Source organism: Bos indicus, chromosome 24 (assembly GCF_029378745.1).
Source record: "Bos indicus isolate NIAB-ARS_2022 breed Sahiwal x Tharparkar chromosome 24, NIAB-ARS_B.indTharparkar_mat_pri_1.0, whole genome shotgun sequence".
Classification (NCBI taxonomy): Eukaryota; Metazoa; Chordata; class Mammalia; order Artiodactyla; family Bovidae; genus Bos; species Bos indicus.
In genome coordinates, this window is record NC_091783.1 from 35,575,467 (window position 1) to 35,596,416 (window position 20,950).

A 20,950-nucleotide genomic window follows, 5' to 3' on the forward strand; every position below is an offset into this window, starting at 1 on the left:
GCCCGCACCCTGCAACTACAGAGTAGCCCCCTGCTCACCATGCTAGAGAAAAGTGACAGTGACAAAGACCGAGCACAGCCAAAAATAAGTAAGTAAAATTATATTTACAAATGACTTACAGAAAAATATATAGAGGATCTGGAGTGTTTCAAAAGAAAAAAGATTCCCAGCACCTGGTACAGGATCTAGAATGTAAGTTGGCCACAGAGGTTGACCATATGAATCTTTGATGATTGTCTGAATGAATAACTGTTCCTGAGCTCTGCAGTAAAGGAACTCAAGTTAATTCACATTTGAGAGTGCTGGGGTCTCTCAGGGAAGGTCTGTACATTAACACGTGGCACTGCCAGCCTCTGTGCAGCGTGGTTCACCCACTGTTCCTCCCCCAGAATCAGGGTCTTGTGGTGAAGGCTCACACACAGCTTTGGAAGTGCACCAAACCCCCTCTGCGCTCGCCTCCCCAAGCCAGTGTGTCACCAGCAGGAACTCATTATTCACTCAGAGTCAGAGTGACAAGAGAGAAACACAATCCTTCAGGCTTAACCATTTTCTTTCCCCCCAAATAAAAAAGCCAAGTCACACATGGCTGCAATTTGGATGCTATGTCACTTTCGCACTTTATTGCTCCACATGTAAGCCAGTTGAGTGTTTTTGAAAGGGACCAAATAAATTTAGTTTTATATGATCCCATGTTCCTTATCCTAAAAAATGACCCAAATAAACAGCAAGCGTGATATAATTAAACATTGACAGTGGTCTCAGGCTCAGCTCCATGAAAAATTACTTTCCCTTCACCCCTTCCTTTCTCTCTCCTGGGATCTGGTGGTGGGACATAAATTTTCCAGCAAATGGGCTGTCTTCTTAAGACATAATCTTAGGCCTGGAAGGACTTGGAGATGTTTTTGCCTAGTGCGTGCGTGCTACGTGGCTTCAGTCGTGTCTGACTCTTTGCGACCCTGTAGATTATAGCCCACCAGGCTCTTCTGTCAGTGGGATTCTCCAAGCTAGAATACTGGAGTGGTTTGCCATGCCCTCCTCTGGAGGGTCTTCCTGACCCAGGGATCAAACCCACGTCTCTTAGGTTTTCTGCATTGGCAGGCAGGTTATTTACCACTAGTGCCATCCTGGGAAGTCCAATGCCCAAAGCAGAGGCTTTGCAGCTACTGTCAGAAATCTTATTCGTCTTTCACTCTACTCCCAGCTTCTTTCTCTTAGTTTTGACATTTTGACAACCTAGCTCACTGATTCTCAACTCTTATATCTCTCTCCCATTCTCGTTTGCTAGAATTTTGGTGGCATGTTTGAAGAGACTGTAATACTCAGAAGGACAGTAAACAAGTAAGCAATAAATGACCTTAAAGTCACAGCTAGGGTTTAGCACTTTCTCCAGGTGTTGTGAAAGCATCCACAGTTACTGCCTCACTCACCTGGCAGCTTTTCACGCCCTGTTTTTGTTGTCGAAGACCTCTTCATTGTCCTGGCCTTTTGTCCACATGATTAAACTAGCATAAAATTTGCTTTTGGCACTAACCTGATAAAAATATGCGCTTTATCCCCTTATCCCCAGGTTCCTTCCCATAACTAAGAGTCCCCCAAATAAATAAATAAATAAAGTTATATTTAAAGTGAGTTACAGAAAAATATAGAGAGAATCCCGTGAATATTAAAAAAAAAAAGATACCTAGTACAAGATCTAGAACATAGTGAAGAAGCCATAGAGATTGACCATGTGAATCTTTGGTGAATGAATGAATAACTGCCTGTGCAGTAAAGGTGCTCAATTTAATTCACATTTGAGAAGTGCTGAGGACTCTCATGGAACATCTGTGGGTTAACATGTAGCATGTGGCCTTTGGAGATCACATTCCTTTGGGTAAAGTCTCACCTTCCAGCCTTTCTACCAAGGCTTGTCTCCCTCCCTGTCCCTTCCTCTGTCTCTTACAGTAGTGGCTTTGGGGTTTTATTCTTGAGATTTGGTTATTCTGGTGCCAACCCTGAAGGGAGAGACTGGATCTTGTCTGAAGGCTGAGATCTGTGTCATGTGAATAACTGGAGACAGGTGTCCCCAGCGTGGACCCACAGATGTATACACAAGAGAGGGGCACTTCGGGGGCTGGATGCCCAAAAGGTTCTCAACAGAGGGCTTTCAAGGTGATGTCAGGTGGGACCCTGGAGCGAGGAAAGCAGTCCCGGTGAGACTTCCCTGGCTGGCAGGCTCTGCTTGTCTAGCATCTGGATGCTCTCTGTGACTGATTATCTTTTGTTGTGCTCTAGCCTTGACTATAAGCTTTCTTCAGAGCTTCTAACCTAGAGACTAAAAGGGAGGTGGGTGCTTGGGTGTGGGTGTTGACAGAGCAGTGTCCCCCTCCTGCTGTGATGACAGCAGGGGCCTGGGAGACCCCAGGAGAATGTGACCCTTAGGGACACGTCAGGCTGTGTGGTCTGGGACATTATCCTTCAAGTGCTTGGGAATTGGCTTATTTTCTTAAGGGAGGTGATATTTTCTTATATAATCTGTAACACTAAGTAGAAGATTATTTCTCAAAAATAGCAGTGGGGCTAGACCACTGTGTACTAAGTGGCTTCAGTCACGTCCAACTCTTGGTGACCCTATGGATTGTACCCCGCCAGGCTCCTCTGTCCATGGGATTCTCCAGGCAAGAATACTGGAGTGGGTTGTCATTTCCTCCTCCAGGGGGATCTTTCTGACCCAGGGATCGAACCCATGTCTCTTATGTCTCCTGCATTGGCAGGCGGGTTCTTTACCACTAGCACCATGCCTTGTCTGGGAAGCCCAGACCAGGCTAGACCAGAAAGGACGGGAATCTGGAGTTCACACAAATGTTCAGAGAGAAGATCAGCCTTGCCTGCCATTCAGAGGTGCCCAGCGCCTTCCCGTGAGGGTCTCTGGTTGCAGGAACTGCCTGCCCCGGCAGATCTGCTCCTGGGGAAGTTCATCCCCACCTGGTGTTGGGTAACTTGCTGGGTCCTGGTCTCATGAGGTGTGGTCGTTTCAGGGTGTGTGTCATTGAGCTAAATCACAGGGAGGAAAACTGTCCCCAGAGCGGGAGGGAAGCAGCAACCCCCGATTCCAGGGCCAGTGGGCCCAGCTGCCAGTCCTCACTGCAGACTGGAAGCACACAGTGCAGGCGATGGAAAACGAAAACAGGAAAAGGCGATTCTGGGCTCTGGGATTTCCAAATGCTGGAGCCGCAGAGTGGAAAAGTGAGCACAGGCGATCCTGGGCAGATGATTTGCTCATCCCCTCAGAAGCGTGTGTGGCATGGAGCTGGCTGCTCCTAAGGTGTCATCGGGGGCGGGCGGGGGAAGGTGGAGGACTTCAGTGGACTTTAAGGCAGTGCTTTTTCCCCTGAAAGAACTCTTTCAAATGGTCTCTGGGATTAAAAAGAAAGAAAAAATGGTAACAGCTTTCTCTTAGCTGATCTTCCATCTTCCTTTTTCTCTTCCATTCTATGCATCAATGTATCTATCTATTCATCTATGTTCCTCCCTCCCTTTTCCCTTATTTCTTTCCATCTATCTAGCCATCATGTAACTTTTTTAGTCCCTTTTTTCATCTGAGGAATGCCAAGGTTTGTTTGAAGGTACTGGTCATTAATCCTCATGCCTGTTGATCCAAGCCCCTTGGTATAGTTCACCAAGTGTACCAAGGTGGTAGGTGTGGGGTTGAAATATGTGACATTCTGATTATCTCTTTGCAGACTGTTGATTCGGTGGCATCTTGTGGGCCTGAAATCCTGACTATTTTATGAAATGGACCCCAAACTATACCTTTCAAGTAAAAACAGCTTGTTTTCAAATAGTATTGTCTGAATGGAGGCATGTGCTTAATCGCTCAGTTGTGTCCGACTCTTTGTAACCCCATGGATTGTAGCCCGCCAGGCTCCTCTCTCCGTGGGAATTCTCCAGGCAAGAATACTGGAGTGGGTTGCCAGGCCCTCCTCCAGGGGATCTTCCCAACCCAGGGATCAAATGCAGATCTCCCACATTGCAGGCAGATTCTTTACCAGCTGAGCCACCAGGGAAGCCCAAGAATATGGGAGTGGGTAGCCTATCCCTTCACCAGGGGATCTTCCTGACCCAGGAATCCAACTGGGGTCTCCTGCATTGCAGGTGGATTCTTTACCAGCTGAGCTACCAGGGAAGCCCCAATGGAGGCATAGCAAATAGTTACTTAGAAACAAATTATTATTCCCATCAAAAGCAGGGCAGTGTGTGTCTGCAGCCCACATGACCGCTGTATATGCTGAGTAAGCACGAGAAAAACCATTCATTTTACTATCTATGAACATCATGGTGGATATATTGGGGGGAGTGGTGGCAGGATTATAGATTTATAAGAACACGTTAGCAAGTCCACTGGAGACTCTTGCTTGCTTTCTGTCTGTGTGAGCAGGATTTCCCACAGCATCAGGCTTCTGTGTGTGCCTTTTCCTCCCAAGTCCGATGCTGGTTCTGTCCATGAACAGAGGGCCTGGTGGGAAAGAAAGAGACAAGGGGAGAGAGCTGTTGGCCACTTGTGTGAGTATGTCTTATAACAAGGAGGTAGACAGCAGGAGTCAAACCTGGGTCTCTTTGGCTCCAGAGCCTCTCTTCATTTGACACTAATGTATATCAGAGAACTCTGTGAGAGGTCTAGTTACTCTAGCATCTAGGGTGGTTTCTCCAATCTGGACCTCTTTGGACATCCATGGTATGGGTGCCAAGTGGACTTTTGCTTCTTTTCTCAGATAACAAAGCGATTGATCTAGTACTTTTGTCTATTTGGCTGTGCCAGGTCTTAACTGCGGTACATGGGACTTTAGTTGCAGCATGTGAACTCTTAATTGCAGTCTGTGGGATCTAGTTCCCCGACAAGGGATTGAACCCGGGCCCCCTGCATTGGGAGTGTGGAGTCTTAGCCACTGGACCACCAGGGAAGTCCCTGGTGTAGAACTTTCATGTAAAGAGCTCAAATCAGGATTCATCCGTTATCTCCCTGCTTCTGTGAGAGAGACTTGGTGATTTGAATGATTTCTTGTGGCAAAGAACAGAATACAAGATAGAAAGCCCAGACTCTCAGGAAGGTTACTATGGGAGCTAGGTGGTTGTGGGTTCAAATCCCAGTTCTTAGGAAACTATTTAGCCTGTCTGATTTTCAGTTAGTTTCCTTGCACAGTGGTTGGAGACAGTACATGCCAAGTTCCTAGGAGTCATGAGGTGTTATTACAGCTACTCTGCAGTTGTGCTGGTTTGTGTCAGGGCTGGCCTAGCTCCTCTGCTCTCAGGCACAGGAACTGGTTTTAACAATCTTATAATTCCTTGCAGCTTGCAGGCATGATTTAGTGGGTCATGGCAATAAGCGATGATTAAAGAATACAGCAAATTCTGGCACCAGTGCTTGGAAGACTGGCCAAAGGACAATTCTCCATCCCTGGCCAAGAGGACTAAAGCAAGCCCCTTTGGTTAAGCCTGTTTAATGACCTTCTGGATGAGCTGTTGGCGGGAGCTTCCTCGCTGGCAGCTAACTCCTGCCCAAGTTGCACGGGTGACTCCTGTTTTACAAACTCAGGGCTCGTAAGTCCTTGGAGGAAGGCTGGAGCCTGGGCCATCACCCTGGCTGTGGCAGGCAGGGCTGAACTGAGATAGTTCATTCATAAAGTCATTCATTGAAAAATGTGAAAACCAGGAGCTCTGCATCTGGAGAATTTAAGTTGGTTTAAGGCTTAAATCTTAAGCCTGCTTTTCTTTGGACTCTTGGCTACCTGTGTAACCTGGGCATGCTATGTATTATTTATTTGACAAGGGTATCCAGGAAGAGAAGAAGAAGGATGAACGGGTGGAGCAAAATCTCTACAACATCTGCTTTGTGATTTATAAAATAAATGTGATGCTGTGCCACTAAAGGATGTTTTCCAGGAAAATGAAGTTATTGTATAGAAAAATTCCCTCTTAAAGAGATGGCCAAAGTTCATCTATACTTCTAAAACTGTTGAGCATAAGAGAAAAGAGATACTTCCTTACACTGTTATTCAGAAAAGGTTTCGAAAGCTTTTCCCTGACTCGGGGCCATATGTTAGTATGTAGAATGAATCTCTTTTGCCAGTTGATTCTCTTCACTCAGTCTTCCATTCCTAATAGATATATTACACATTTGTCCAATATAGTAGATGTATAGTAACCGACTATCATCAACACGAATGCCTTCATTTCTCCTGATTGGCTTCTCCCGTTCTTCGGTTCTCTTAAGATTTTGTGGCTGATTGGCTCCATTCACCCTTCTCTTCTTAATTCAGTGATGTTTGGGCCTCTCAGCCGATCTGTAGATGGTCTAACACCATGAAAGGGTTTTTCTTTTATAGTACCTGGAGCCCTTGTGGGTAGTACTTGACATGAAGGGAAGACTCAGCTTCAGGATGCATTTGCTGGGAAAGGATTCAGGCTAGAAGTGATGCTTGAGCTGAATCTTAAAGAAGTAGAGAATGGAAATCCAGGTAAGAGTTTGGATTTCTAAGAAGGAGTGCAGTAAAAAGTAAGTAAGGAGCACAGAGGAACTTTGCAGGTGGCTTGTAAGGCTGTTCCAGCTCAAGGCAAGGGAGCATGAGGGTACAGCAGAGAGGAGGCTGGAGGGACAGCTGAGGACCTGGTCCTGAGGGCCCCTCATGTATGTCCTGCAGGCAACTCAGAAGATTTTAAGCTGGGGATAAGGGTTGGGATGGACTTAGATTTAGGGAACATAAGAACGATGAGCCTGATTAGATTTGCATGACTGGGATGTGGGCAATGAGCAAGTCTTCAAATTTGCCTCAGCGTCCTCATTCCTAAAGTAGAGAGAAAGGGTTTGCACCCAGATTAGAAGAGATAATGTATGTGAATGTGCTAAATATATTTAATTTTTGTTATTATTATTAGACTTATTATTGAGCCATGAATGAGTTAACATACTTTTTCAAGAAGCGATCAATTGGTTTTGAGGCAAAATACACTTGCTTTAGTATTGTTACCTGATTTATGGCGGGATGTATGACTGACATAGCTTTCTACTTCCTTCAGCATCTGTTTTTTTTAAAAAGAGAGCAAGTTGTAGTATTTGTTGTCTGCTTTAAACTCTTAAGTGCTAAACTAGGATGGATATGGGAAGAGTTGATAAAGGTGAACACTGATTGTGGAAGAGGAAAAGAAAGGGTTTTGTTCTTTCTGGTTGTGCAATCATTCTTCAAGAGCCATTTAAAAAGAAAAACAGGGACTTCTTTGGAGTTCCAGTGGTTAAGACTGAGCTGCCATTGCAAGGGGCAGGGGTTCGATCCCTAGTTGGGGAAGTAAGAGCCCACATGCTGAGGGATGGGGACAAAAATAAAAAGTTTCCATCTCCTCATGCTGCTGCTGCTAAGTCACTTCAGTCGTGTCCGACTCTGTGCGACCCCATAGACGGCAGCCCACCAGGCTCCCCCGTCCCTGGGACTCCTCAGGCAAGGACACTGGAGTGGGTTGCCATTTCCTTCTCCAATGCATGAAAGTGAAAAGTGAAAGTGAAGTCGCTCAGTCGTCTCCGACTCTTAGCGACCCCCTGGACTGCAGCCTACTAGGCTCCTCCGTCCATGGGATTTTCCAGGCAAGAGTACTGGAGTGGGGTGCCATTGCCTTCTCCACCATCTTCTCATAGCAACTCATAACCTGAAAACTTCACGACATTTTACCAAAACTCTCCTCCCAGAAGAGCATCAGTGGTGAGTAGGTGAATAGAAACTTGGTATATAAATAGCTAAGTATCTAGAGCCGTACATGAGGCATCTGGTAATGTGTGATTTTCATCTGCTTTTACTCTGTTATTAAGAAGGACCTTGCTTCTGAAAGAAGGAACATTTTTAAAAATTTTGAACATTTAAAAAAATGTTACTTATCTATGTAACACCATGGGTGGCATGTGGGATCTTAGTTCCCTGACCAGGGATTGAACCCTTCCCCCTCTGCACTGAAAGTGCAGAGTCTTAACCACTGGACCACCAAGGAAGCCCCCTAGAACATTTTCAAAGCTCAAGTCTGAATCCTGCCTCACTCCTTGGTGATGATATGACCCAGGAAATGATGTCACCTCCCTGAGTGCCTCCCTCTATAAAATGGGGAGAGTAAGTAGGAAGCCCCACTTCTTAGGGCTGTTGGGAGGATGACATGAGAGCATCTGATTGAAACCTGAGAGAATGATAAACCCTGGGTAAGGTATAAGGGCCAGGAGAGGAACGCCTTCACCTGTGGGAATTAGCAACATTCTCTTCTGATGATGGCATCAGATGTTTAAGTTCAAGTTGCATCTGAACATTATCTTAACTGACACCTAAGAAACCAGAAGAGGATGAAAAAGAAGACAGAGTTTAGTCTGTAAAAGGTCTTGAGCCTGAAGAGGTACCAGGGTCCAGGGCCCAGATGATGGCAGGTCCTGCCAGTCTGACCAGACCCCACGGACAGGATAGTAGGGCATCCAGGTGCTGAGGAGATGGCCACTCCTGGGCTGCAGAGACAGCATAAACGGTGACCAGGGCGAGACAACACAGTCCACACGGCTGCAGGCGTGAAAGTCAAACTCTGTCTTTATTCTTTTACCATTGTATGTGGGGTAGGTAGCAGCATGGCTGGGGAGGTCCTGGGAAGGGAATCTGGTGGGTGGAAATCTTACCTTGGAGCATCAGTTACATTTAAGCCTGATTTCAGCACATTGCATGTTAGACTTCTCCACGGCAAGTTAAAGAGTAGAAGGCAGATGGGCTCCGACAAAAGGTTCAACACAGTGGCCAAGGTTGTGTTCTTGCATTTCATCATGCATGTGCATTGGAATTCTGTGTTTTTGGAATCTGACTTCAGAAAACATAAGATTTCCAGGTAGCATAGAGCTGTCCCCATCTTAGCATCTCTGCCTCTGGCCGATGTGATGTCATACCTTCCTGACATTTAATATCTGCCCTGGTATGGGCCTAAAACCAAGTGTATTCATGTCTCAGCCACAAAACAGGACCTTCTATAAATAGCCAGATACAGGTGCTCTGTCCACCCTTCCCAACAGATGCCTCTCCACCACCCCCGACTCCGCCAAAATGAAGCAAAAGCACATCCTGAGTTGACCATTCCTCTGAGCCTGGCAGACACGCAGCAAGGGTGTTGGCTGGTGATGGGCTGGAGGCATAGCCCACTTGACTGAGCCACGTACATGTTCAGGCTTGACCTCCACTGGCAAAATCTGCAGGGCCATTTCTAGACATTTCAAGTGATTGACTTCTCTGAGGAAATGATACATTAAAATATACATACACACATATATTTAATTTTTTTTTAAACCACAACTGAAAAAATTTCTTTGCCACTGTGTAGAATTAAATCTGACAAGAAACCCTATGAGTTTTTATTAGTACCATTATTGTTTTCTTTGGCTTCATGTACTATATCGGTAAAATGACAAAAATAAAAAGAAAAAAATTGTAAAAAGGCAAATATTTTGTACAAAAATACAAAGTTTTAAAAGCTCTTTAAGTATATTTCATATTGTTACTAAGAGTTGGCCTATATATCTGTATGTCTGCATATTTTTCCTACATTTGGGATTTTATCAATAGAAATGTAAGGTACTGTTTACACGGTGTATGTTTTCAGTTCTTCCTAAAGCTCAACAACCAATGATAATCTTTTTTCTGATTGGAGCATTCCATACTCTGGAAGATATGATTTGCATAACTGTATGGTTATTGGCTGAGAAGAATCTATGTGATTCAGTCCATTTGCTTACTGACAATCCATATATCACACTAGGGGAACACTTTTGTTCCAAACTTTGTCCTTGAGCAAGGCAGATGGTAGAGAACATGGGCTTTCAATGTTTTCAGTAATTGGTCTTCAGTGCTTTCCCCTTCAATTTAATGAGAAGGTGATGCAATCAGAAAGAAGTATCTTTGCCTTCGAGAACTGTCGACAGTTTGTTCCTATTATGATATCACGGTCCATTATAATGTAATTGCTAATTCTAAAAGAGGAAAAAGAATGGGTGTTAGTTCCTCTTAAAGAACAATGTTAACGGACAATTCAGAAAAAGGAGTGTGTGTTTTTAAAGAAAACATTCCAAATACATCATTCAGTAATTATTTTTTCAAATAAATGCCTCGAAGTTCTTATTCAGATTCAATAAAAGGTAAAATTCACTTCAAAGGAGCCTATTCTGGGGTGTCCTAGTCTCAACTCAAATCCCAAACGTAGTAGTGCTGTTGTGCTCAGTCGTGTCTGACTCTTTGCAGCCCTATGGGCTGTAGCCCACCAGACTCCTCTGTCCAAGGGATTCTCCAGGCAAGAATACTGGACTGGGTTGCCATTTCCTTCTCCGGGGGATCTTCCTGACCCAGGGATCAAACCAGTGTCTCCTGTGTCTCCTGCATTGCAGGCAGATTCTTTACCCACTGAGCCATCGGGGAAGCCCCTTGATGTAGTTACACTTGTTTTTCCTTTCAGATCCAAAAAATCATTACCAAGATAACTGTCAAGGTGATTATTGCCTATGCTTTCTTCTGGAAATCTAATGGTTTCAAATCTAACATTTGAGTCATTCATCCATTTTGAGCTTATTTTGTGTAAGGTTAAGAGAGTGGTCTGGTTTCACTCTTTGGCATGTGGCTGTCCAGTTTTCACAGCAGCATTTATCAAGGAGACTGTCCTTTCCCTATTGTATATTCTTGGCTCCTTTGTCATAGATTAACTGACCATATGTGCATGGGTTTATTTCTGGGCTCTCTATTCTCTTTCACTGATAGAGATATGTGTTATTTTTATGTCACTACCACACTCTTCTGATTACTGTAGCTCTGCAATATATTTTGAAATCAGGGAGTATGTCCAGCTTTGTTCTTCTTTCTCAAGATTACTTTGGCTATTTAGGGTCTTTTGTGGTTCCATACAAATTTTAGGATTGTTTTCTCTATTTCTGTGGAAAATGACACTGGAGTTCTTATAAAGATTCCACTGAATTTGTAGATTTCTTTGGGTAGAATGGACATTTTAACAATACTCTTCCAATCTGTGAGCACAGAATATGTTTCCATTTATTTGGGCCTTCTTCAATACCTTTCATCAATGTCTTATAGTTTCCAGTGTATAGGTCTTTCACCTCCTTGGTTAAATTTATTCCTAGGTATTTTATCTTTTTGATGCAATTGCAAGTGGTATTGTTTTCCCAATTTCTCTGATAGTTTGTTATATAAAAAGATATATGACATTGGTGCCATATGATAAAGAACACTGACTGACAATATTATAAGGTAATGACCTAGGCCCACCCATTAGTCTAAAATTTACTGAGTACTTCCTCTACATTAGGCACATGTATTAACTTACTTAAGTCCTCACAAAAACCCCATTAAGAGGATTACTATTATTATTTCCCTGAGGTTAATAGCTTGCCAAGATACTAAGTGGCAGAATCAGGACTGGAATCCAGTTGCAGAACCTACTTTCAGAGCCCTTATACTCCTCACCTCTTGCCCTTTAATAAGATATAAGCTCTGCTGTGCTCTCTTAAATCCCTTCCACTGCTTACCTCTCTCCCTGTCTTTCTCGCAGATGAAGTGATTCATGTCTTCACATGGGAAATCGTTCCACTGCCCAAAATTAATCAGTCCAGCGCAATCTTCTCCAGGCCCGTGGCCATGACCCCAGTTATCTGGCTGTCCAGCTTTCCAATTTCTTTTAAGAAAACAGAAATCAAGTGTTATTTGCAAAGTCACGCAGACATTTGCTTGACCCAAGAGCAGCAGAGAAATGTAAAAAACAAAACCAAGGCCTGTCATGCGTCCCAGAATGAAAACGCGCTGTTTAAAAAGCTGCACACACTGATTCTGAATAAGGAGCAGCTGTTTCACAGAGGAGCGTGTGACGCAGCCTCTCCCTGCAGGCTTGTTATCTCGGCCACAGTAGAGGCAGCTCACGGAGCTGCCTCATCACATTGCTGAGGAAGTAAATCTGTCTTCAACACAGCTCAATGAATGACAGCTTTCTAATGTGTACTGGAATGCTGACTTCTGGGCTTGAGTGTGAATATATACATTCTGAGGATGATACACCCACACACTTATGAGAACCCAGAGGGAATCTTTGTACATTCTGATATCTTGTCTCTAACAAGTCAGAGTCAGGCAGAGAGACACCCTTCCCCCCCTTTTTAACTTTAAACCTTTTATTTTGTATTGGGGTATAGCCGATTAATAACGTTGTGGTGGTTTCAAGTGAACAGTGAAGGGACTTGGCCATACATATTCTTGTATCCACAGACTCAGAAAATGAACTTTATGGCCACTGGGGGGAAAGGGAAGTTAGGGACTTTGGGAAGGTCATATACACACTACTATATTTAAAATGGAGAGAACGTTGATATACACTTAGAAGACCCTATGAACACTTGGTTATGGTTTTCTGGCTAAGCTGTAGATAGCTAATTGCTTCAGAAAGAGTAATTTAATCTTACTGAAAATGACTCATACATTTCACTGCCTTTTTTGGGAGAGAGATTCTTCAAAACAAGTTGTCTTTAAGATGAGCTCAACTTGGGGCTTGTTAATTTGTCTGCTGCTGCTCCCAGCAGCCCCTCTTCAGGGTTCGCTGTTCCTGCCTCTCTTTCTAAGCGATCAATTAGATGTGCTTCCAAGAGTCAAAACTTGAAAGGCTACATTTTCTTTAAGAGCCAGGTCCTTGAACAGAAGCCTGTGGTCACCTCCTGAGAGGACAAGTTTGCCTCGTGCGGAGGGTCCGAAAAGAACATCTGCAGCAGGAGGTGCTTCCCGTAAACGATGACTCATTTCCCAAGCAGCAGCATCTGACTCCGTAATCACTCACTCTGGTCCATGCTTCATGTTTCTATCAGAGTGGCAGTGGCTTTGGCCACTAGAGAGAAATCTTCCACTGTACAGACTCTGAAGGCCAAAGAAAGTTCTACAGTAAAGAAACACGTCTCACTACTAAGATTTTCCTATTCTGAAGCCAGGTTCTTACCAGCGTCACCCAGGGATAAAGACCAAATTGCCTCCATCTTTTGACGACAAGACCAGCAAAAATCAGGGCAGTGGGAAAAGGGGAGTCGAAATTTACAGTCAAAGGATGGGAAAATGAGGTAGAATTGACTCCCCTGCACCAACTGTATATTTAGGGATTTTTTTTTTTAAGAAAATGAAAAGTGAGGGACTTCTTTGGTGATCCAGTGGCTAAGAATCTGCCTTGCAATGCAGAGGATGTGGGTTCGATCCCTAGTCAGGGATCAAAGATCCCACATGCTGCAGAGCAACTAAGTCTGCGTGCCACAACTACTGAGCCCACACGCCACAGCTAGAGACTCCGTGCACCACAACCAGCGAGTGTGTGTGTGTACCACACCAAAAGATCCCACAAGACGCAACTAAGACCAGGCACAGCCAAATAAATGACTAAATAAATATCTTTTTTTAATGATCTCAGAGATGAAGAGATATTTTAGAGGAAACCATCAAGCAATGAGAGTATAAATGGGATGATACTTAGGTGGAAACAGTCATTCATTTGCTTATTCATTCCACAAAGTGCCTACTGCACGCAAAGGCTAAAGCTAGCTGATGGCAACACGAGCGCTGTAGAGAACAGACTGCCAGTCCTCGTAGAACTTACATCCTAGGCAAGAAACAAAGCAGTAACAAATCTCAGACTGTGATGCCAAGAAAAGGTGAAGTTGGAAGGAAACTTTGATGTAAGCTTTTTTTGGTGTGTTTCTCTCTTGCCTTGACAGACCTTCCTAGAAATGGCCACGGTGCCCAGGCAGTTTGGTGGTGTTGATGTATACTTGCTTCATTTCTGCAGTTATATGAGGGGGTTCCCTCCCAATGTTGCTTACCAAATTTGAGACTGTGATTCTGGATGCATTAATGATGGGACATTTGATATTTTTTATCTCACAGTTAATTGGAAAATTGCATAAATAGGAATTCTGATAGATGATCTGCTTAGTATTTTCCCGTTGTATTTCCTTGCCCTTTTCAGTAGGTAAAAGGGGCTTTCAGGGAGTTCTCTGGCAATTCAGTGATTAAGGCTCTGTTTTCATTGCTATGAGCATGGGTTTGATCCCTGGTTGGGGAACTAAGATCCTACAACTGGCGTGGCACGGCCAAAAAAAAAAGGGATGGATAGATGAGACGAAAGAGAACAAATTGATAATGGAAGATCATTTTTATCACCGTTCTCCATTTGTTTTTTCCAGGTCATGGAAATTCTTCAGTGTGGTGTTTGAAGTAATCCTTCAGGACTAAAGGTAGGACATGGCTGTGAGTGGAGGAGTGACCCAGGTGAGACCAGCAGGGGTGGGAGATGGAGTAGCTTGAAGCCAGGCTGCAGGGGTAGTTTGTCTTATACATGGTCTCCCAGCATCTCTTTGGAAAAGCTAAAATCACACAGAGTGATTTGTGGTCAATCCCTCCAGTCTGCATGCTTATAACAGCGCAGAGCATGTCAGAGAAACAGAATGTATATGTTCTGGAGAAGAATTTCAGCTTAAATAGTGCCTAAACCTCACTCCACAGATAGATTCTGGAAAGAGAAATGGCTGAAGCCTGGGTGCCGAATTCTTGAATCCCATATTTTAACACATAAGTTGCAGAAGTGGTTGGATAGCAACATGCGTTATGTACTGGGACAGTGTATTCTGAGTACACCGGGGCCCATGGAAGCACCTAGACTCACTCTTCCAGGAGCTGGAATCATGAAGCATCTCAGCTGGTGGCTGTGAAGCACCCTCTCCCCACCCCCACCCTCCCTGTTCTGGGTTTATCCTCATGGAGGTAGAGCACAAACTTCCAAGCTTGGCAATCAGCCCCTCCCAACCACACAACTTAGTACTTTCTCATCAACCGCAAGATTGACGGAGGCTTCATGGCTGAGGAAATTCTTCTGTTAAGAGCCTGGCCTCAAAACAAGAAAATCTTAGGAGAGAGAAGCATTTCTTTGCTATTGAATTTTCTCCCACTATAGAGGTTTCTTTCTAGTGGCCAAAGCCAGAGTCGCATGAAGCATGAAGAGTGAGTGATTATGGCATAAGATGAAGCCAAAGTTTCCCTTCCAGTGCTTTTTAATTTTTGGAGACTTGTTTGATGACCCAGCACTTGTTTGACGATCTTGGTGAATGTACCATATGTACCTGAAAAGAATGTGTATTTGTGGTTGTTGGGTGAAAGGTTCCATAAATATCAATGAAGTCAAGTTAGTTGATTGGTTGGTTGGTTTAGTCCCTAAGTCGTGTCCGACTCTTGCAACTCCATAGACTGTAGCCTGACAGGCTCCTTTGGTCCACAGGATTTCTCAGGCAAGAAATGGAGTGGGTTGCCATTTCCTTCACCAGGGGATCTTCCCGACCCAAGGATCAAACCCGGGTCCCCTGATTATAGGTAGTCTCTGGTATCGCAGGCGATTCTGTACCAACTGAGCCACCAGGGAAGTTAGTTGATAGTGTCTGCTACATTCCTCTTGGTTTTTCTGTCTACTTGTTTCTATTAATTACTGAGAAGAGAGCACTGAAAGTTCATTTGAAGCCCTTCTCTTCACCATATGCACATTTAGGGTCAAGGTGTCTGTCTTCTTGATTGTGACAGGGTCCTGCAAATCAGAATATTTTTACATGAGTGGAACAGTATCTCTCACTCATACTGTGCCCAAACTCTAGAAAAGATTTTCCAGGCTGGCACAGGGGCTGGGTCATGGTGGATACTCCAGGATGATTCACTGAACGTTATCATGAGACTGTGGGCCAGTGGATCACAGTGTCCAGCCAGGGGACTGGTACCAGCTGGTCAAGAATGAAGTTCTCACAGGTCTGTTGTGAAAAGAGAAAAATGAGGACAACTCTGTGTGTATGTATGGGTGATGGCCAACTGTCTTTTTTGATTTTGTTTTTGTTGTTTTGTGCTGAGATTTGTTGATAGGCGATTTTTGTCTTTTTGGCTGCACTCTGTGGCATGTGGGAGCTTAGCTCCCCAACCAGGGATTAAATCCACGCCCCCTGTACTGGAAGTCTTGACCACTGAACTGCTGGGGAAGTCCCAATAGGTGATTTTTAAAACCCATGTCCTTAGTTGGCAAATAAAATCTTGGCAATATGGGTCAGCTCTCCAGTCTTTCTCTTGGAAGTGCATTGGTGGGTGGACCCAAAGCACTTGGAAACGTGTTCCTAGGCACCATCTGGAGACATCACCAATTGCTTCTCTTGGCCCAGTATTCATAGTCAGCGAGTCAGATTGTATGTTTGCTGGAAATAAACCTTTGTTCAAGTCCACATGCACCTTAAACTTTCAGCCTCCAATCCATGTCATTGTTGCTTTTTGTCTGAGTACTCCAGCACCATCTTCCTCAACCAGCTCAGTATAAAAATTCAAGTAGGGGCAAGAGACAGAGGAGAGAGCCTTTCATCCCTTTTCTGTTTCCTCCTTAATAGTACCCCCAACAGCCTGAAACAATTTCAGAAGGGGAGAAAAGGGAAGAGCAAAGTAGGGAGACTGATTTCTTCTGTAACCCGGGTGAGGCATGGGGAGGGGCCAGGTCCAAACCACTGTGTATGGCAGGGGAAAGGGAAGTGATAGACTGGGTATGGAGGCCACAGAAGCAAAGAGGAGGAGGGTGCAGGTGAGTCTGAGTCCATGGGGAGGTACCTGTGTTGGGTACCTTGTGTTGGGAGATACCTGGGAAATCCCATGGACAGAGAAGCCTGGCGAGCTACAGTCTCTAGGGTCACAACTTAGCAACTGAACAACATGAAAATGATGATGGCAATGACAACAGGAGTTGTTGCTGTTCAGTCCCAGTTGTGTCCGACTCTTTGTGACCCCATGGTCTGCGGCACGCCAGGCCTCCCTGTCCTTCACTATCTCCCGAAGTTTGCCCAAATTCATGTCCATTGCACTGGTGATGACACCCAGCCATCTCATCCTCTGACGCCCTCTTCTTCTGCCCTCAATCTTTCCCAGCATCAGGGACTTTTCCAGTGAGTCGACTGTTTGCATTAGATGACCAAAATACTGGAGCTTCAGCTTCAGCATCAGTCCTTCCAACGAGAATTCAGGGCTTATTTCCTTTAGGATTGACTGGTTTGATTGCCTTGCTGTCCAAGGGACTTTCAGGAGTTTTCTCCAGCACCACAGTTCCAAGGCATCAATTCTTTGGCGTTCTGCCTTAGACAAGTAATAGGAGTAATAGTACCACTACTAGCAGATAGCATTTCTTGAGCACTTCCCGTGGGCTCACTGTCATTGGTGCTTGATATGTATCATCTCATATAATGTTTACAATACGGATGTCGGTGCTTCTGTAATCTTCACTTCTAGATGAGGGCATGGAGGTTCACATGGTTGGGTAACTAACACAGGGTCACGTAGCTGCTGAGTGCTGGTTGAAGGCCTGGAACCCAGACCTGGTGAACTCCAGGGCAGACACTCCCTTCCCTTGTTGCACTGGCTCTTTTTCTTGTTTGTGGTGTGTTTATTATTATATGGCAAGTTCAATTAGCCTTTGGCTATTGAGGCCTCATAATATGTCTGCCTAATTTATTCTTGCTTTTAAAATCTGATCCCAGGGATTTTTACATGTCTGTGTGTTCCTTTGGGTGGAAAACAAGAAGCAGAGTCTGGGCTCTGGCTGGGGTGCTGTGCAGTTGCTTCTGGGAACAGAGCTCCCCGAAGGTGTCTGGTGATGTGATTCTTTCCTATCCCAGGTACCAAAGCTGGGCTGTCATCCCAATCAGTACTTCCTGCTGGAGCCTGGGAGACAGGAGAAAATTCCACCCTGGGGGAGCTGGCAAGGGTGCTACTCTTCCTGCTCAATCCATTCCACATGGGCCAACCCAGTTCGTGCTTAGAGGAGGGCTTCAGATTGAATTTCTTAGTGAGTCTAACCCAGACCTTTTTTTTTTTTTTATGACCGTGAGAAAAGTGGAGGAGACTAAAGTTATTTTTTTTTTAGCTCCCCGCTGACTCCTTTAAAAAAATGATCCATACTCTTGACTGTCAAAGTGACACATTTATCTTTCCCTTAGTATTCTCTGCCTCCTGTCCCAACTTCCACAGCTCTGATTTATTTATTTTTTAAAATGTATCTATTTCTTTGCATCAGGTTTTAACTGAGGCCTCCCCTCCCCACTTCTACTGCTCCAATTTTATTTATTTAAAAAAGTTATTTATCTGTTTATTTGACTGAATTGGGTTTTAACTGAGGTATGTGGAATCTTTTGTTTCCTTATTTGTACCAGATCTTTTTTTTTCATCTTTTAGTTGCAGCACATGTGAACTCTTAGTTGTAAGCATGTGGGATCTAGTTCCCTGACCAGGGATTGAACCCGGGTCCCCTGCATTTGGAGTACAGTGTGGTAGCCACTGGACCACCAGGGAAGTCCCTCCACCGCTCTGATTGTAGATGACAACTCTCACAACTGCTTTGAGTCTCCTGAAGCGTATTCTTGCTGTGATGGATACCCTCCTCGGGTGTCAGCCACGTTTCCGAGGGCCAGGATGTGGTGTGGCTTCCTCCCACCGAGGATGGGTGTGCAGGGAGCAGACTGGCTGGCTGCTGAGCCAGGAAAGAGATATCCATTTGTCCTGGGGGCAGTCTGAGGCTCACCTTTGGCACGAATCCCAAATCTTCAAATGTTCCACCTCAATGTTTGGTTGCTACTCTAAAAGAAATGGCCTGGGTGGTTGATTCCCTAGTGGTCCAGTGGTTAAGACTCCACCTTGCAATGCAGGGACTATGAGTTCGATCCCTAGTTGGGGAACTAAGATTCCACAAGGCATGGAACAACTAAGCCCACTAGCTACTGAGCCCACATGATGCAGCTAAGACCTGATGCAGCCAAATAAATAAATACTTAAAAAAATCCTTTAAAAGAAATGGCCTTGCTCTGGTTTCCATCTATATCCTCTAATCATGCTTTTCACATAGAGGATTTAAAAGCATAAAGAAACCCATCTACCCACACACACAGGCACGCACACGTGCACACACACACACAGAAACTCTACTTGGCCCCTCCATCCCTCGAGTCCATCTTCCCGTCCTTGACCATGACTGCTCCAGCCCTGATGCCCGTGACATTGACCTGAAATACCCTCAACTTCTCCTCTCCGGGTTCCAAGGATGCTGCGGCTACTCCAGCTCAGGACATAGTCCTGAAGTGGAGATGCCCACACGCCTGCTTGAGCCTCTGTAGGACATGTCTTCTCTGGTGGGTTTTTATAAATTCTGCCCTACTTGGTACAGTGTGTGTTGCTCAGTTTCACATTTCCGCATCCACTAGAGGCGAAGCAAGAGGAGGATGAAGAGGTGAAACTGAAAGGCGCGCAATTTCATCCTCTTCAGACCCTGGGGGTAGGGTTAGGGCAGGAGTGGACACTGGGGTCCAGGTGAGGCTCATGGAAATTTCTGTACCCCTGGGAGCTTTGAGAAGGTTCTAAGAATTGCTTCTGTTCTCTGTTGCTGCCTTTATAGAACTAGATCACACTGGACTTACGGGGACTCTTCAAACCTGCGGGAGATGGTCGTCCCACAAGGGCCTTCGTTCGTGGTACACTTGATCTTTCTATGTGCAGGAGAGTCATCAACGCGTAGTTCATCCCCACACTCTGGCCAGAAGCCCAGTGAGGGCTGGGACACCAACAGTGTCATCCTGAAGGGAGCATCTTGCCCATTTGCAAACACATCTGGGGAGCTCGACCGAGCTGGGGAAGCTGGCCTTCCTTGGCTTTTGCAGCAGCACTTAAAGAGCACGCTTTGCCGTCTCTCTCCCTACCACCCTGGGTGGTTTTATGAGTCTATATTTTTGTTTGTTTTTTTGTTTTTCTTGGTAGAAATGAAGAAAAATTCACTCCATGAGAAGAGGAAAAAAAACCCGACTTTTACCCCATATTGATTTCCCTCCATGGAAATAAACACGCAGCTGGTACCCAGAGGCTGAGTGTGAGGACTGTGTTGGACACAAGGTCGTTCAGGAAGAAACACAGACCAGCGAGAGCCTGACCAGCAACCTGGACATTTCTGAGACTCACTTGTACTCCAGAAGTGTCCCATCCAGCCACCTCCATTCATTCTCCTGCTCCAAGTCCGTGAGGCCAATCCAGTAGTTCTGTTTCGCCACCATCTGGTTTTTGATCCATTGCTGGAAAATAAAATCATAGATGGTGCGTTACTATTTCTTGAACAGATGTTTGGGGGACTTTCGATATTTAGAAATGAGGGCCACTTTCGAAGAGGATGCTTGTCATAACTTGTGCACTATTTTGCTCTCCTCTTTTCATTGCGCTTGTTTTGCCCTGGGGTTTTTTGGGGGGATGGGGGGCGTGGGGAGGGCTTTGACATGTTTTCCTCTTATAAGTTTAAAAGCGATACTCCTAAACTATCCCGATCACTCATGAATCCCACCAGGCCCCACCCGCTCCCACAACCCCTCCCTCCGATGTTCTAATAGCAGGAACAGCCACGGCACTGTCAGGCTCTTCCTCCTGGCCGGGTCCCACGTCCGGTGTGTCACACATAACATGTCTTTGAGCCATTACAACCACCAACCTAATAAAGGGGACAAGTGATTGAGCTGGGGTCAGGCCCAGGCGCCTGACCCGTCTTATGGATGCTCATTTCCAGTCAGTTACTGCAGAAGCATCCGTTTTCAGGGTCCTGCCTGCCGGAGACATGCAGGGGAAAGAAAGGAGGCCCCTGTGACAGTGCGGCATTAAAGAGAAAGCACTGGCGTTGTTGCTAGATGGACCTCAGTTTCAGTCTCAGCTCTGCATTTACTTGTCTCATGTATTAATCATTCAAATTTTGTGGGGCCTCAGTTTTCCTGTCCGTAAGATTATATTACCCACAGGCTCCTGGGGTGTGGTGAGGTTTATAGGAGAAAATGCCTGGCACACATTAGGGACCAAATGAGTGG

General features: G+C 45.1%; 1 protein-coding gene and 2 long non-coding RNA genes across 4 annotated transcripts in view; 1 reads left to right on the forward strand and 2 right to left on the reverse strand.

Moving 5' to 3' along the window:
• LOC109577789 (uncharacterized) overlaps positions 1-20,209 on the forward strand; it is a 37,568-nt gene extending 17,359 nt beyond the window's left edge. Inside the window, exons 2-3 of one of the 2 annotated variants that reach the window (XR_002183590.2) lie at positions 14,246-14,296; positions 19,510-20,209. This is a non-coding gene — a long non-coding RNA (uncharacterized lncRNA). The remainder of the gene's footprint in view (positions 1-14,245; positions 14,297-19,509) is intronic. The other variant, XR_011563818.1, reaches the window with a different exon arrangement.
• Positions 4,273-7,632, reverse strand: LOC109577788 (uncharacterized). The gene is made up of 2 exons (XR_011563816.1): positions 7,005-7,632; positions 4,273-4,495 (listed from the first exon to the last, which is right to left on the reverse strand). It is a non-coding gene; the product is annotated as an uncharacterized lncRNA (long non-coding RNA).
• COLEC12 (collectin subfamily member 12) overlaps positions 8,568-20,950 on the reverse strand; it is a 184,626-nt gene continuing 172,243 nt past the window's right edge. Inside the window, exons 8-10 of the mRNA XM_019986622.2 lie at positions 20,067-20,176; positions 11,567-11,712; positions 8,568-10,006 (exon numbers count right to left, since the gene is read on the reverse strand). Of these exons, the coding sequence (XP_019842181.1) occupies positions 9,987-10,006; positions 11,567-11,712; positions 20,067-20,176 (276 nt within the window). The 3' untranslated portion in view covers positions 8,568-9,986. The remainder of the gene's footprint in view (positions 10,007-11,566; positions 11,713-20,066; positions 20,177-20,950) is intronic.